This window comes from Zingiber officinale, chromosome 7A (assembly GCF_018446385.1).
Source record: "Zingiber officinale cultivar Zhangliang chromosome 7A, Zo_v1.1, whole genome shotgun sequence".
Classification (NCBI taxonomy): Eukaryota; Viridiplantae; Streptophyta; class Magnoliopsida; order Zingiberales; family Zingiberaceae; genus Zingiber; species Zingiber officinale.
The window spans coordinates 134,290,118-134,306,592 of NC_055998.1; the positions used below are offsets into that span (position 1 = coordinate 134,290,118).

General features: G+C 41.2%; 1 protein-coding gene across 1 annotated transcript; it reads left to right on the plus strand.

Annotated features, from left to right (window-relative positions):
* Window positions 1-3,554: 3,554 nt before the first annotated feature.
* LOC122002693 (vacuolar protein sorting-associated protein 2 homolog 1-like) lies at window positions 3,555-15,355 on the plus strand. Its single transcript, XM_042557970.1, has 5 exons — window positions 3,555-3,701; window positions 3,965-4,095; window positions 10,765-10,869; window positions 14,711-14,971; window positions 15,073-15,355. Exons 1-5 carry the CDS (start codon window positions 3,665-3,667, stop codon window positions 15,208-15,210), a joined length of 672 nt encoding a protein of 223 aa, XP_042413904.1. The 5' UTR covers window positions 3,555-3,664; the 3' UTR covers window positions 15,211-15,355.
* The last annotated feature ends 1,120 nt before the right edge of the window (window positions 15,356-16,475 follow it).

Here is a 16,475-nt window from a genome sequence, read left to right on the forward strand (position 1 = left end):
GACTAGCACATAAGGGAGGTATTTACCTCGACTTTGTCGAGATTCGAACCCCAGACCTCATTGTGACAACACCTCATACGCTAACCACTAAACTCATCCGAGGGGATCAATCAAGGACATATATACATGGAGAGTAGGGAGTGAATGTATGACATCTCCAATTAAATTTAAATATTCCCTAGAGATCTATTTATATCTATTCGGTTGATCATGTCAATAGCACGGTGATATATTATGGCTCAAATATTTTATTTTTTTAGGTAATCGATGATTTCTGAGTAATGTTTTATAGCCGACACGCTAGTAAAAGGAGCATGCAATCCAAAATCAAAAAATCTCAAAAAAACTTATTGTGCGTTTGGTTTATGTGTTTTTCATTTTTATTTTATGAAGAACGCACGTTTTAAAAAAATGGTGTTTGGTTTGCATTTTTAGTGTCTGTGTTTCTAAAAAAATAGCTACATTTTCTAGAAAAATATATAATGACAAAAAGTCGTTTTTTGTTTTCTAGAAAATGTGTGTTTTCCAAAAAATAAAAATGGAAAATGTGCAAACCAAATACAGATTTTTCTTGATTTCGGAGTTAACAGATTTTTTTTTATATATAAAAAATATTCTTCAATAAGAAAAAAAAATGTGAAAAAAAAAAAGAAAAATCTAACGAAAAAACGGAAAACATAAAAAATAAAATAAAATAACTTTAAAAAAAGAAAAATACATAAAATTAATAAAAAATTGTAAACAAATTCTAAACATTTTTAAAAAATAATAAAAACGTAAAAAAATAGAAAAACCGTAAAAAAACATTAAAAAACAGAAAAAAATATTTAAAAAACAAATAATTAAAAAAAACACCCACAGAATAAAGGAAAATGTGAAAAAACATTAAAAAAAAAAAGAAAACGTGAGTTTAAATAATAATAATAATAAAAATATTATGGTTGATTTTGTATTTGAGAGTAATACAGTAAAATATTAAATTAGGTTATTCATTAAAATCTTCAAACAAATAAGGGTGCGCTTGGTTTGTGTATTTTTCATTTTTATTTTCTGGGAACGCTCGTTTTCTAAAAAAATAGAAAATGACTTTTAACTATTTCTTATTTTTTCAAAAAATACTATCTATTTTTTTAGAAAATAGACATAAAAAATACAAATCAAACATTATTTTTCAAAAACACACATTTTTCAAAAAATAAAAATAGAAAACATATAAATCAAACACACTCTAAGTTTTTCTTATATTACCTAAGTTAAATCAAATAATATTTGGTTATATTTTATTCTATATAACCTTAGTTATGTGATTACTTGGTAATCACATAACCAAGGTTATACATAATAACTTGAATTAAACGCACCCTTAGAGCAATCTGTCCATCTCCACATAAATTTTTTATAATCTTAGTTATGTGATTATTTGATAATCACATAATCAAAATTATACATGATAACTTAAACATCTCCACATAAATTTTTCATCAGTTACCACAAACAAATATCCTACTTTTACACCCCCAATACATGACACAATTGTTGTATAATGACTTCCAAAGAATTCCATTTATCCTACTTTTACACCCCCAATCCATGACACAATTGTTGTACGACTTCCAAAGGATTTCATTAATTCGTACTTCACACGAGCCAATGGGCCAAGCTTTTGCAATTTCAACCCATGGATATTCTAACAAATATCTCCACTTATCTACGGATGAAAATGAAAAATTAAGATATTGTAAATTACTAAGAGCTTAAGTTCAAGACTTTATTTGGGTTTAAGTTCTTACAATCTTTTAAGCAATTGAACACTTAGAGATTTTTGTTTTTTTTTGTGAAAGTTAAATGTCCAAAAATATATCCTTGATTGATCAATTGACTAAAATACTATAATATAATTATTAGAGTGTTTTTTTTATTCCTCAAACATCTAATGATTGAAATTAACGAATAAATTTATTTTAATAGGTAGTTGACCTAAGAAAGTTAGACTTATAGATCAACTGTTGTGAGTGATTATTGATTTATCCTGATAATTCATTGAAAAATTTTATGGAAACAGATTAATCAATATAAATTGAATTTATAATATCAACTAAAAACTAAATAAATAAAATAAAAATATAATTACTAGATGTGAATGAGGCTCTATGTAATTGATTATAAAAAAGACAACCAATTGACTAGTCGGCTAAACCATAAACCTTTTTATAAAAGTATATTTAATCAACTCCTGGTTGGTTGGCATGACGAGTCGTCTAACTAATCAACTAGCATCTAGATGGTCTTATCTCCACTTGGTTTAATTACACCCATTGTAAGCCGATAAAAAGACCTTGGACCAACTCGATCAACAAACTATGACATCGAAGATTATCTTATGTATTTGTATGCCCTATTTAATTTAGTTTTCATTGCTCTTAATGTATTATCAATTCTTATATCTATATTAGCATCCAAGTTGTCCTGGGGCTTTAGTGTCGCGATAAGATATTCAGATTATCATCTAGACACCCGCGGTTTGAACTTCATTTACGACGTATTTATAGAAAATTTTCTTCAGGACCGTAATCAAAGGATACTGAGCTTTTGGACTAGCCGTCGCGTGCGCTTCTCTATTTACCTTAGTAACTGGTGAGAAACTTTCGTGGAACCAGACCGATCATCCCAAGAATAATTAATGAGGTTAATTGGAATTATTATTTTTTATATTAGCACCCGAGTTTTATTTTCATGCATGCAACGAAGATTAGAAAAAAGAGGAGTCGTTTGAAGAAAGATGTATTGAAAATGTGTATATGGTGACAAAGATGAATACGTTCGCCCCCATCGTCCATGTCAATCTGTCCCAAGTTAACACGGAGAAGGTAAATCACGGACGACTACTAACTTTGGAATAGTGACTAATTAAAAATATGCATATTGTGATAAAAAGTGAATACATTCGCCCCCAATATTCTAACAATCCGTTTAAGATGGAGTCGATCTCAATAAAGTTGTTCTGAATGCTCCAACAAAATGAAGCCAAACATAACCCAACTCCCTCTCATCCTCACTACCTTAATATGTTTAAGTATAAGATAAAATGACATTGATATTAATTCTTCCCAATGACAGTATGCAGATAACCCAAGTGGAAGGTCGAAAAGGTCAGGTTCAAATTTTAAATCTATATATTTTTTACTTCAAATTTTAATCTTTGTATATATATATATATATGCAATATACATATTAATAAGATATAATATTCAATATTATTTGTATTGCGTTAAGATAAAGAGGTAATGTTATAAGGATATAAAGATCGAATTTAATTTATAAAGTTTAGTTTATTTTAATCTAGTTGTCTATTTTTTTTCTTATTTTAAAGTGTTGTTTTTTCCTTAATTTTTAATAATTATTTATTTTATTAGTATTAAATGGCTCGACTGGCTTGAACCGCGACTCGCCCGGACATGAGCCAATCAGACCCGGGCCAATCGAGGTGGCTGCCTGGCTGGGCCCTCCCCCTCACCAGTTCAATCTCTCTCTACCTGTCGGTAAAGACAATCACAAAGGTTTCTTTTTTTTTTGTCCCTTCAGCGCGCACCGAGTCTCTCAATAGAATTAACGAGGCAAGAGGAACAGCAGCGAAGTTTCGACATCGATCGATCGATCGATCACCATGAGTTTTATTTTCGGGAAGCGGAAAACTCCGGCAGGTAGACTTCGCGATCACAGTTTCTTGTTAATTTTGTCTATATTATCACTACGTGGATCCAAAGGGACGCTGTATTCTGACCATGATTCACTGTCGCCGCAAGAATTGCTTTTTTGCCCCAAATCAGGCTTAGTTATGATTTAGGGTTCTGAGGTGTTTCTCATGCGACGGCTGAATTTTGTTCTTGTTATCTGACCGCATTTCTTCTCTCAATGGAAAGTTGCAAAGGATTCTAAGTCTCATGGGTGCTAATTTTGGTTGCAGAGCTGCTGAGAGAGAACAAGAGAATGCTGGATAAATCAATCAGGGAGATTGAAAGGGAGAGACAGGGGCTGCAAGCACAGGAGAAAAAGCTTATCGTGGAGATAAAGAAAACTGCTAAGCAAGGACAGATGGTATATATTTCTGTTCTGCAAATATTTAAATGTTTATAATATGTAGTCATTGGCCTTTTTTTATGTCCGTTTTACCTTCTTTAAATTCTTTTAGCTTTATAATTATGCTTCAAACTCTGGCTTGACAATGATAGGGTGGGTTTATAAATCATTACTATAGTTATTACCAGAAGGAGAATTACTTTGTAAACATGAATGATAACTAATTGTTTTTAAGCATTGCTCCACTTTACTTCTTTACATGTTGTCCGAGCTAAATTCACTTGGCATGATGCAAGCCATAGCAGTTAGATGCCTAAGCATGGTATATTTCCTCCAGCTAACTATGTTAAGTTAATATGTTTTTTTTTCCTTTTAAACTCTTTTTGATACACATACCTCAATTGCTTAAAGAGAGGTTTCACAGGTTATGATGTTGAAGTGGTTGCTTATACTGATTCTACTTCTGAGATTTTTTTTTTACTTAGAATATCAAACTACAGAAGTTGAATATATATATATATATATATATATATATATGGATAAAGTCTAATAAAGCTTGTCTAGCTTTTACCTACTTGTGTCCTAGGCTTAGTATCTGATTTTGCTTCACAACAACCCATTGACGCTTTTAGGAAGATTCTTATATTCAATATACTTATTATAGTCTAACTATGTCACAATCTGTTGAACAAGCTTCTTCTGTCTTGTTTTCTTGTACGGAGTGAACTTTTCTGAATGAACACTTTGTAATGGAGGACTCATCTATGGAAACACTTGTCTGAGAAAATGGATAGCTCCCTTTCTTCTTTACCCTATTTCCATATGTGCATGTGTCTGGATGTAGATGGTTTGCTGCTGCTACCCATTTACAGTTCATTGTACACTGGTGTTTTACTTCACAATGAATGAGCTCACCTATCAACCATACATAACATGTATTATACAAGTTCTAACTGCATGCATATGACATATGACACTACCCACAAACTTAATATTGATACAAAAACAAAAAGTGGTTGCTTCCCCAAGTTGCTATCCGTTGTTTCTTCATTTGTCTTACTCATCTCATTGGTCTTCCTCTTCTTGGAAGAATGTTGTCAATATACCTTTGTGAAGCCCATAGCAAACTAATTTTGGTCAGATTCAACTTTTGATTTATTGTTCTACAGAAAATAAATATTTTGCTCAAATTATTGAAAATTGAAATAAGTTTTAAAAATGATCAAGAAGTTAAAGATATTGATCACACTCATTTTTTTTCTCGCTTTATGCTTTATTGCACTATAAAAGTAAAAAAAAAAAAAAAGAGAAAGAAAAGAAGTGTAATTAAGAAATTTGAGAAGTGTGGATAATTAAAAGTAATTGAATGGCGATAAAAAAAAATTGAATGCTATCTCCTCTACATTTTCATATCAAATTTTCCCTAAATGTGATCCATGTATCTCAACCTATGGACAGCATTAAATGATTTTGGTGGGGTCTCATTCAGAGGTTTTTCATGTCTGGTATAAATAACCTCTTAATGAGACCCCACAGAAATCAGTTCATGCTGCCCATAGGTGAAGATACATGGAGCACATTCAGGGAAAAATTGAAATGAAAATATAGGGGAAATAACATTTGATCCGGATGTAAGTGGATGGCATAAGAGTGGTTAGGGAATAGGGAAAGGGCAGTTTTGTCATTTCATTGATTGAGGGTTTTTGCTCATAAAGAGCACGGTTCACACAGCGCAAGAGGGGGCTCTCGTGTGGTGATTTTCCGCCGCCAGCCAGGGAGGAACGTTCTCCCTCTCACATCCTTCGTCAGCGCCCGATGCAGTCGCCGGCGCTACTCTTCTTCTCCTCCTCTCCTCCCTCGCCGGCAGCCTCCGCGCGCATAGCAGCCCTCCTCGCCGGCAGCCTCCGCGTGCACAGCAGCCCTCCTCGCCGGCAGCCTCCGCGTGCACAGCAGCCTTCCTCGCCGGCAGCCACCACGCGCACAGCAGATCCTCGCCGGTAGCCTCCGCGCGCACAGCAACCTTCCCCCGCGGCCACAGCCGCCGCCGGCAGCCACTATTACCTTCCCCCGCGGCCACAGCCGCCGCCGGCAGCCACTGCTGCCTTGCCCCATCTCGCATCTACTGCCGCTGTCTTTAGTGGATATCGTCACTTTCCAGATAGCCGCAGCTCGATACTATTTGGGTTATTCCGGCCATCGCGCCGAGGTTGGGTTCGGCCATCGAGCCGAGGTTGTTCCGGCCATTGAGTCGTTGGGTTTCACTCTGTGCATCTCTTATGATTACGAGCTATCTATCTCGTCCTGCGTGCCGCTATCATGTCTCGGCCTACGTGTCGCGATCGGGACCACGACGACTTGATCATTAGCTCGACCACTCATCCATCCATCAGGGCGCCCACAGGCGTGCGTTCTCGTACCTTTCGCATTCGATTAATTATGCTATATTATTACGGTTATTTATATATACGTAGGATTCGCCTCGAGCGGTACCAGAGAGGGCGACCCGGCTGGATCTGATACGATTGACCGGAGGAGGACTTCGACGATCCGGTCAACGTAGAGGATGATCATCGGCCGGGTCGTGGGATGCGGCGACCTTCCGGACCGCCACACGGCGGTTCGTTTTCTCGCCTTCCAGACAGGATCAAATGGCGCCGTGGGAACGCGCCTGATCTGGAACGTGAAGATGAACGACGCCGGATAGTTCTGTCATCCTCATGATCACGGTCAGTTTTTCTGGTATTTATCCTGGCAGTTATATGATCTGTATTAGTCCCGAAGGCCCCCGAGCCGTTCGGCCGGGAGGTTTATATCCGAGCCACAGGCTCGAACCCGAAGGCCCCCGAGCCGTTCGGCCGGGAGGTTTATATCCGAGCCACAGGCTCGAAGCCGAAGGCCCCCGAGCCGTTCGGCCGGGAGGTTTATATCCGAGCCACAGGCTCGAAGAGGTTTATATCCGAGCCACGGGCTCGAAGCCGAAGGCCCCCGAGCCGTTCGGCCGGGAGGTTTATATCCGAGCCACAGGCTCAAACACGAAGACCCCGAGCCGTTCGACCGGGCTGCATACTATTATGGCAGGATGGGAAACCAAAACCCTGCGCTGTTCAGGATGATAGAGGGAGGTTATTGCCTAGGAGCGAAGGCCCGAGCCGTTCGGCCGGGTATATGGTATCCGAGCCCAGCGCTCGATGTGAAGGCCCGAGCCGTTCGGCCGGGAGTAGCCCAGCGCTCGATGTGAAGGCCCGAGCCGTCGCCGGGTATATGGTATCCGAGCCCGGCGCTCGATGTGAAGGCCCGAGTATATGCGAGCCAAGCGCTCGATGTGAAGGCCCGTTCGGTCGGGTATATGGTATCCGAGCCGGCTCGATGTGAAGGCCCGAGCCGTTCGGTATATGGTATCCGAGCCCGGCGCTCGATGTGAAGGCCCGAGCCGTTCGACCGAGCCCAGGGCTCGATGTGAAGGCCCGAGCCGTTCGGTAGGGTATATAGTCTCACGAAGACCGACGAGCACCGTTAAAAATCGAGAGACGATCGATATCCGCGCCGCGACGAGCACCGTCGTTAAAATCGAGAACCGACCGGCTATAAATATCCGCGCCGACGAGCACCGTCGTTAAAAATCGAAAGTCGGACCGGTGACTATAAACCTTCCGGGCGACCGACCAAGAGTCGGGACACAGTCGGACCGGTATAAACCTCCCGGGCTGAAGACCTCTGCACGGACCAGCATATCATATATTCTCTCCCCTGTTCGGGGTCGAGTTATCACCGAAGGCCCCCGAGCCGTTAGGCCGGGAGGTTTATATCCGAGCCACGGGCTCGAAGCCGAAGGCCCCCGAGCCGTTAGGCCGGGAGGTTTATATCCGAGCCACGGGCTCGAAGCCGAAGGCCCCCGAGCCGTTCGGCCGGGAGGACCAGTATATCGGACCAGTATATCATACATCTATCTCTCCCGTTCGGGGTCGAGCAGTCCTTGCGGCCCGGCATCTATTTGACCGATCGACGTCACCACGGTCGCACGCGCGACATCGTCCGCCCGGCATCTATCTGACCGATCGACGTCACCACGGTCGCACACGCGGCATCGTCCGCCCGGCATCTATCTGACCGATCGACGTCACCACGGTCGCACGCGCGGCATCGTCCGCCCGGCATCTATCTGACCGATCGACGTCACCACGGTCGCACGCGCGGCATCGTCCGCCCGGCATCCCACGTGTCATTCGGTTGGCTGTCATTTTACATGTCTATCACTTAGCTTGTTGTCGTCCGCCCGACATTTATCCGATCGATCCGGCATCTATCCGACCGATCGACATCATTCCGGTCGCACGCGCGGCATAGTCCGTCCGACATCTATCCATCCGATCGGCATCCGTCCGATCGCTCGTTCAGCATTGTCCACTCATCGCTACTCGATTGCTAGAACAGCATTTTATGTTCGCTCGCTGACCATTCTCGGTGCGGCTCATTCAGTGCGTCGGGCCAGCATTTCATGATCGACTGATCGTCATTTTCTCTGTCGCCCGTTCGGTATTGTCCGCTCGCCATCTACTCACTCGATCGACATCTTTCCGATCGTCCGTTCGGCCACACGCTTGATCGTCTATCCACCCGATCGTCATCTCTTCGATCGCCCGGTCAGTATCTGCGTGGCTGCGCACTCGGCATTGGACCGATTACAGACTTGGTCCGCTCTGTATCGCTACCATCTCCTACGACACCACTATTATAGCGACCGCTCGAGCGACATTATATTATTGGTTTAGCGATTTGGTTTTGACATCGAGAGTGGTTCAACTCTTTGCAATAGACGGTCCAGTCAGTCGGACTCACGCCTCCTTCGACTAGACTTGAAGGGGGGGCTTGTGATCCGGATGTAAGTGGATGGCATAAGAGTGGTTAGGGAATAGGGAAAGGGCAGTTTTGTCATTTCATTGATTGAGGGTTTTTGCTCATAAAGAGCACGGTTCACACAGCGCAAGAGGAGGCTCTCGTGTGGTGATTTTCCGCCGCCAGCCAGGGAGGAACGTTCTCCCTCTCACATCCTTCGTCAGCGCCCGATGCAGTCGCCGGCGCTACTCTTCTTCTCCTCCTCTCCTCCCTCGCCGGCAGCCTCCGCGCGCACAGCAGCCCTCCTCGCCGGCAGCCTCCGCGTGCACAGCAGCCCTCCTCGCCGGCAGCCTCCGCGTGCACAGCAGCCTTCCTCGCCGGCAGCCACCACGCGCACAGCAGATCCTCGCCGGTAGCCTCCGCGCGCACAGCAGCCCTCTCGCCGGCAGCCTCCGCGCGCACAGCAACCTTCCCCCGCGGCCACAGCCGCCGCCGGCAGCCACTGCTGCCTTCCCCCGCGGCCACAGCCGCATCTTCCCCATCTCGCATCTACTGCCGCTGTCTTTAGTGGATATCGTCACCTTCCAGATAGCCGCAGCTCGATACTATTTGGGTTATTCCGGCCATCGCGCCGAGGTTGGGTTCGGCCATCGAGCCGAGGTTGTTCCGGCCATTGAGTCGTTGGGTTTCACTCTGTGCATCTCTTATGATTACGAGCTATCTGTGTTATCCGGCCTGCGTGCCGCGTATCGGCCTACGAGCCATTATGTCTCGGCCTACATGTCGCTTTTCGGATCCGGGACCACGACGACTTGATCATTAGCTCGACCAGCTCATCCATCCATCCGAGGGCGCCCCCCTGGGCCAGGGTACGTTCTCGTACCTTTTCTGCATTCAGTTAATTATGCTATATTATTATGCGGTTATTTATATGTCTGTGGGATTCGCCTCGAGCACCGAGGTACCAGAGACCGGGGGCGACCCGGTCGCTGGATACAGGTACAGTTGACCGGAGGAGGACTTCTGACGATCTGGTCAACGTAGAGGACAGATCATCGACCGGGTCATGGGGATGCGGTCAACCTTCCAGACACGTCACACCGGCAGGTTCGTTTTCTCAGCTTCCAGACAGGATCAACATTCAATTCTTTTTTTATCGCAGTTCAATTACTTTAGTTATCCACACTTCTCAAAATTCTTAATCATGCTTCTTGGTTGTTATTTTGACTTTACTTCATGTATAGAGTTTGCTTTTAGATTCTAAGAACTCATACCTGTTGGATGTCAAGAAGTAGATTGAACATGCAAAATATCTCTATCAAGTCTAAGACTAGAAAGAAGTTGGATTCTAACAAAGTACTATTTTACCTGCTTGAATTAGTTTTTCGTTAGATATGACTGAATTCTTTCTCATCTCTAGGGACTAAGGGTATGTTGAACCCCTTTACTCTATCAATAAAATAGACCTGCATTTCATGATTTGATGATGGCAAAGCAGAAATCTAGATATACTTTTTAAAAGACTCATAAAATGTTCGTATGGGTTAACAAGATGCTTATTTTCCCTTGGTGATCTGCATGGATCTCACTTCACATGAAAGATGAAAAAGAATAATTTCTCTTCGATAATAATATGGGCTGGATGCTCTTTATGTTGAACCTTTGATTTGTTTTTTCTCTGTGAATTACTCTTTAACATTTGGTTAATTTTCACTATGACTGGTTTCGGCCTTATTTTCCATTATATATGGTTATTGTATTTTCCAGCTATATTATTTTCCATATGTCATTCATCTTATATGCGTGTGAGTGCCGTGATATGGCTTCTCTTTGTGTGATAATTATTGATGACAGGCAGCAGTCAAGGTCATGGCAAAAGACCTAATTCGAACAAGGCATCAGATCACAAAGTTTTATGCACTTAAATCACAACTCCAAGGTGTATCATTGAGAATTCAGGTAAATGCTAACTTTGAATTTTGTTCTCTTATTTATTCAATTAAGTAATAATTACTTCTCAGGATGAGAAATGCTATGAGTCATCTCCATTTATTATTGATATATGCTGGTATGTGGGAATTCTTCACAAGTGTTTCGATAACATGAACATTAAGGGGAAGATGCTAAATTCCTATTAAGATAAATGTCTCAATCATGTTTTAAAATTTCGAGTTGTATCAGAGTTTTGGTTTATGACCAAAACGATATAGTGGTATCGTATTGTGCCATGCTCATATGATTTTGATATTTTTAAATATAAATTATATTAATTTAAAATAATTTTTTTAACCTAAATATTAAAAAAATTAAAATTAAAAAAGAAAAAAATGTGGAATTGTGATGCCCTTGGGACCCCATAAAGGTTGTCGTGGGATTGCGGTGCCCCCGTAAGCGGAGGTCGCCGTAGGATCGCGGTTTCCTTCGCGACCCCATGAAGGTTGTCGCGGGATTGCAACACCTTTGTGACCACGTGGAAATTGCCATGGGATCGCGGAGGCTCGTGGTGCCAGTGCCAATATCGATGGCCGGTGAGCGGAATAACAAATTTCGCTGACCATGGACTAAAATTGAAAGATGCAACTCCAGAATTGAAGTTTCAAACCATACAAAAAATTAAGATGAAATTGACAAAGCAAAGCATAACTATCTCAAGAAATAAAACCAGACAAAATATTTGAAAAAGAAATAGTTTATTAATTGAAAGTTGAGATCAACATGGGACACTTTTATAACTCGATGCTTTGAAAACTAGGCTACAAATAAGCAAATTGAGAAATACAACAATCTTCATTAATTGATTATCAAAAATGAAAGATATCAATCAATAATAGACTAATTACCAAATAACTTAACTAATTATTAAACATCTAAAATTAATTTGAGTCAATCAATCTACTATAGTTCTTGTTTAGGACTATTGCAACACATAATTGAACTCAATTCAAGTCTTAAAATCCACTATAGTTCTAATTCAAATAATACTTGAATAAACATGCATTTTGGCTTACTTGGAGCTATAGATATAACTGTTAGAAACCTAATTATAAATATGTAAGGGACTTGGTTGTAAATATCACATATTAGAAGAACAGGTGTAAATTGTAAACTTAATAATAAATATAAATACAGGAATAGGAGATTACCTAGGTAAGAAATCCCCATTAATTGTTTCATGGTACTAGAATCAGACCTGTCAATCTACTACAGTTCTTGGTTAGGATTATCGATACGAATGGATTAAATCTTGAGCTCTTGTGCCTGCCTCTGTGCAACACTCAGTCTGCAGACACATGCCCACCATCATAGACCTGTTTGATACCATGATGCACAATTGCAATCCCCTACTTGTGGACAGCTGATTGTCATCGGACCTCACTCATGATTGCCATTCTTCTCCACGGCCATGCGACACCACCTTGTTCATCCTCTGCTTTGATCTCACACATAAGGTCATCCTTCTTCTTGCAAGGACTTTCGGGCAACCTCTTGTGTGATTCCTTTACATGAGACTCCTTTGCCATGTATTTTGGTGAGGAAGACTGCACCCTTGCTGTTGGTTTTCGGCGAGCAACACAATGCCCTCACTGTTGTTCCTTTTCATCATGCTGGGACCCCTTTGAGGCTGCTCTGTCCCTGCTTTAAGCAACAAGAAACATATTGTTTCCATCATCGTGCTGCTTCCCACAGTAAACAATTTCTCGCAGCTCCCTTGCTATTTCCTTTGAGCAGCAAGCAACATACCGTTTTGAACAGTATATAACTGCTTTCACTTCTGACACTGAGCAACATCCTCTTGACTTACAAGATCCACTCAATTTAAAATGTTGGATTCAGCAATTACTTCCCAATTGCCTTACATCGTTGGTTCTCTATGCCTTTCTGGCTCCATAGTAAAAGTTGACATTGAAAAAACGTTCTGTGTTGCTCATACATTTTTTTTTTTAATTTGAGGAAATTTTTTGATTCAAGTTCTTTAGATTTTAAAAGATTAGAACGCTGATTTATTTGGAAAGACTATCATCTTGTATCTTCTCATCTAATTGATCCAATTGGGAGTATTCTACTGAATCAAGATGCTTCTGCATGGACAATCTTGGTTAAAATTTTTTGTGGCTGTCATTGGAGTTTCAATTGTTCCAGTCAATTTTGGTCATCTTTTTTGCATGATTATATTCAAGATAAAAAAACATCTTTGCCAGAGGAATTTCAGTTCACCTAGGAGATGGTAATTTTTGGTGGTGCTCCTTGTTTTTTTTAAGCTAGTACTATGTTTCCAGTCCTCCGGGCCTACTAATCATGGGGATGATTGCCCGACCCTATAAAAGTTTTCCACCGACCATTAGGTTAAATCCGGAACTGCTTGCAACGGGTAGCTGCCGAACATCCTAGGTTTGTCATCCCACTCTAGGAAAATGCCATGGTGCATCGTAATTGGGAATCAAACCATGAGTACTTGGAGGACTACATGAGCGCCCCCGCTTTACCATAGCCCGGGAGACATCTGATAAAATTTTGGGTGCTCCTTGTTTGATCACTAGTTTGGGGTTACACTTCTTTGCCACGAGTTCAATTCATTATTTGAATTTAGGGTAGCTCTTATGCTAAACTATGGCTCAAATCAGGCATTCTTAGGTAAACCTAGGTCTCACATCATGCTTACCAATTTAATGGAGTGATGTACAAAGGCTCCATAATCAAGGAACTAATTTTCTTCTTTATTATGATATGGATTAGTTACAATGGTGATACGGTGATGAAGAGGGGCCCACCAAAGATAGGTCAAAGGAAGGAAGATCGGCTGACGTGGAGGTCAAAGTCAAGGAAGACAGAGAGACGTTGTCCACAGATCCGGCGAGGTCGACCGAACGGGCCAGTTATGACTGAACGACCGAGCGGACGAGTAAGGCCAAACGGACAACATAAGGTTAAGAGATAAACAGACAATATATCCCCCGGTCGTCGTTCGGCCGAGTGGGCGACATGTCCGTTTAGGGGAGAGGCAGCCCTTCGGCAACAGAAACGCTAAGCGAAGGGAGAAAGCTTTGTTCGATACGACTGAGCTAGGAGCTCCTGGCCGAGAGGCCACCGGTCGGCCTGCTGAAGGACCCACTTACATATCTCATTGTACCCTTTTGGAAGTTTGCGCCACTTACAACAGAGCATGTTTCGCAAGTAAATCATACTTTAGAAGCTTCTAGCCTGTCACATCAGAGATTTGCATGCTCGCTTAAGGAAATGTGTCGGGACACTTTTTGATTTGTCTTTTCCCAGTACGTTTTGGAAAATGTGCATTTGCTTTGAAATGCGTGCACAAACACTACAATAACATTATAAAAGGGGGTTCCTATCTACAGGCGGAGGTCTGCACAACTTCGTTATTTCACATGCTCTTTTCTACAACATTTCGACTCTCTTCTACTAGATCGAGAACTGACTTGAGTGTCGGAGGGCTAACGCTAGGAACTCCTTTCTGGCCCGGCACTAACGTCTCTTATGTTGCAGGATCGCGTGAAATCTTCGCCCCGTCAACCTTCGAGCCATATCCCCAGCTTGCCATCTTCCCCGCTTTCGGACAAGATCAAATGACATTGGTGATCTTTGGATGTCTTCACTTATCAGTGCTTGCCAATTTTCTTCTGTCCAGGATTGCCAAAAATTCCTTCTGATATTTATTATCTACTTAGCCATTTTCATTTTAGTTCCTTGAAAAATTTCGTAACATATGTTGCACTAGGGGTAGACAGGCTTATTTCAGAGTTTTATAAGTTAGCATAATTACTGACTCACTGTTATTTTTCAGACACTGAAATCGACACAAGCAATGGGAGAGGCAATGAAAGGTGTTACAAAGGCTATGGGACAAATGAACAAGCAGATGAACCTACCTGCACTACAGAGGATAATGCAAGAGTTTGAGATGCAAAACGAGAAAATGGAAATGGTCAGTGAAGTCATGGGAGACGCCATCGATGATGCTTTGGAAGGAGATGAGGAGGAGGAAGAAACTGAAGAACTAGTGAACCAAGTGCTCGATGAAATTGGAATCGACATTAACTCAGAGGTGGATCCAAATGTCTCCTTTATCAAGATCTTTAGCTTAATTGAACTTGTCTTCTATTATGTTTAGTAGCAAACATTCTTGATTTGTTCCTTTGCTTGCAGCTTGTCAAGGCACCTTCAACTGCAGTCACAAGCGCTGAGGCAAATAAAAAGGTTGCTCAAGTCGAAGCTGCTTCAAGTGAAGGTGGTGGAATAGATGATGACTTGCAAGCTAGATTAGACAATTTGAGAAAAATGTAAATTTATATAAAGTAGATGAACACAAGGGTGATCAGAACTGAGAATTAATAGTCGTCCCATAAAGTTGACATAGTAATGTCCTTGTTGTCTTGTGTTGAATGATACCAGAAAATGTGGGTGGCAAAAAGACTAAATTAAAGTCTAATAAGGTTGATGGCCACGTCGCTGAAAAAAACAAGTCTTTTACCTCAAAAATCAAGCTAGCAAGGTTGTTTATGGTCAAGTCACAACAAAAGAAAGTTTGAATATAGTTCTTTTCATGGTTTAACTCATGCTAGTGATACAATAAGCTAAAATATGCAACAATAAAAAATTACCAACTCTCTTAGTGATTAATTGTCTATTAGCAGTTTAGGGGTTTCAACCATCAACTTCTGGGCAGTTCCGCGTTACAGAATCTGATAGTTTTGTTCTCAGATATTCTATGACGTATCTTGTCATATATATATATATATATATATATATATATATATATATATATATATATATATATAAATTCTACATAACATACGCGTTATTAACTAAAATATTGTCACAAAACAACATACATTCTTCTGAGTCAGAAAAAAGAAATATCCAAAGGCATCATTACCCACTACCACCTTTCTAATTACTGCTATAACCATAATAGACTATAGTTATACTTACATGAGTTTTAAATATTGATAAAGGGTTTAAAAACTTAAGTTTAATCGTGATCTAATAAGGTTGATTAAATGGCTAAATAGCTCAATCAGGAAAGTCCTAGTGAGACTAGGCAAGTGAAAGTCCTAGTAGGTCAGCTGGATCAAATAGTAAAAATCTTGATAGATTGAGAACACCAGATGAAAATACTAGATAGGTCAGCAGACGGGACGTCTAGCAAGTTATTAGGTCAATGAGGACCGAACATCGAAGGAAAACCTGAGAGTCAAGGATCGGTTGCTGAGCAAATTATAAGTACCCCAGGATAGTTTTGATGTGATGAACCGAGTTAACTTAGACCCTGTATATTTAATGTCTTGTGTCTGAGTATGCAGGGACTTAGGAATATAAAAAGTCGAGCGGAAGATGCAGCGAGCGAGAAAGATGACACAGGAAGCTAGTCGATGGGTTCAGTGCATTCAAGGGACAAGGAGTTGCAGAAGAGTACATTGGTGGAGTGAGAAAGACGCGTGCGGAGCGTCCGAAGGACGAGAAGTCGAGGAGAAAACCTGCTCGAGGAAAAGGCTGGAGTTGAGTTCGGATGAGCTCAATTTTGGATGACTGGAGCATCACCCAATCGT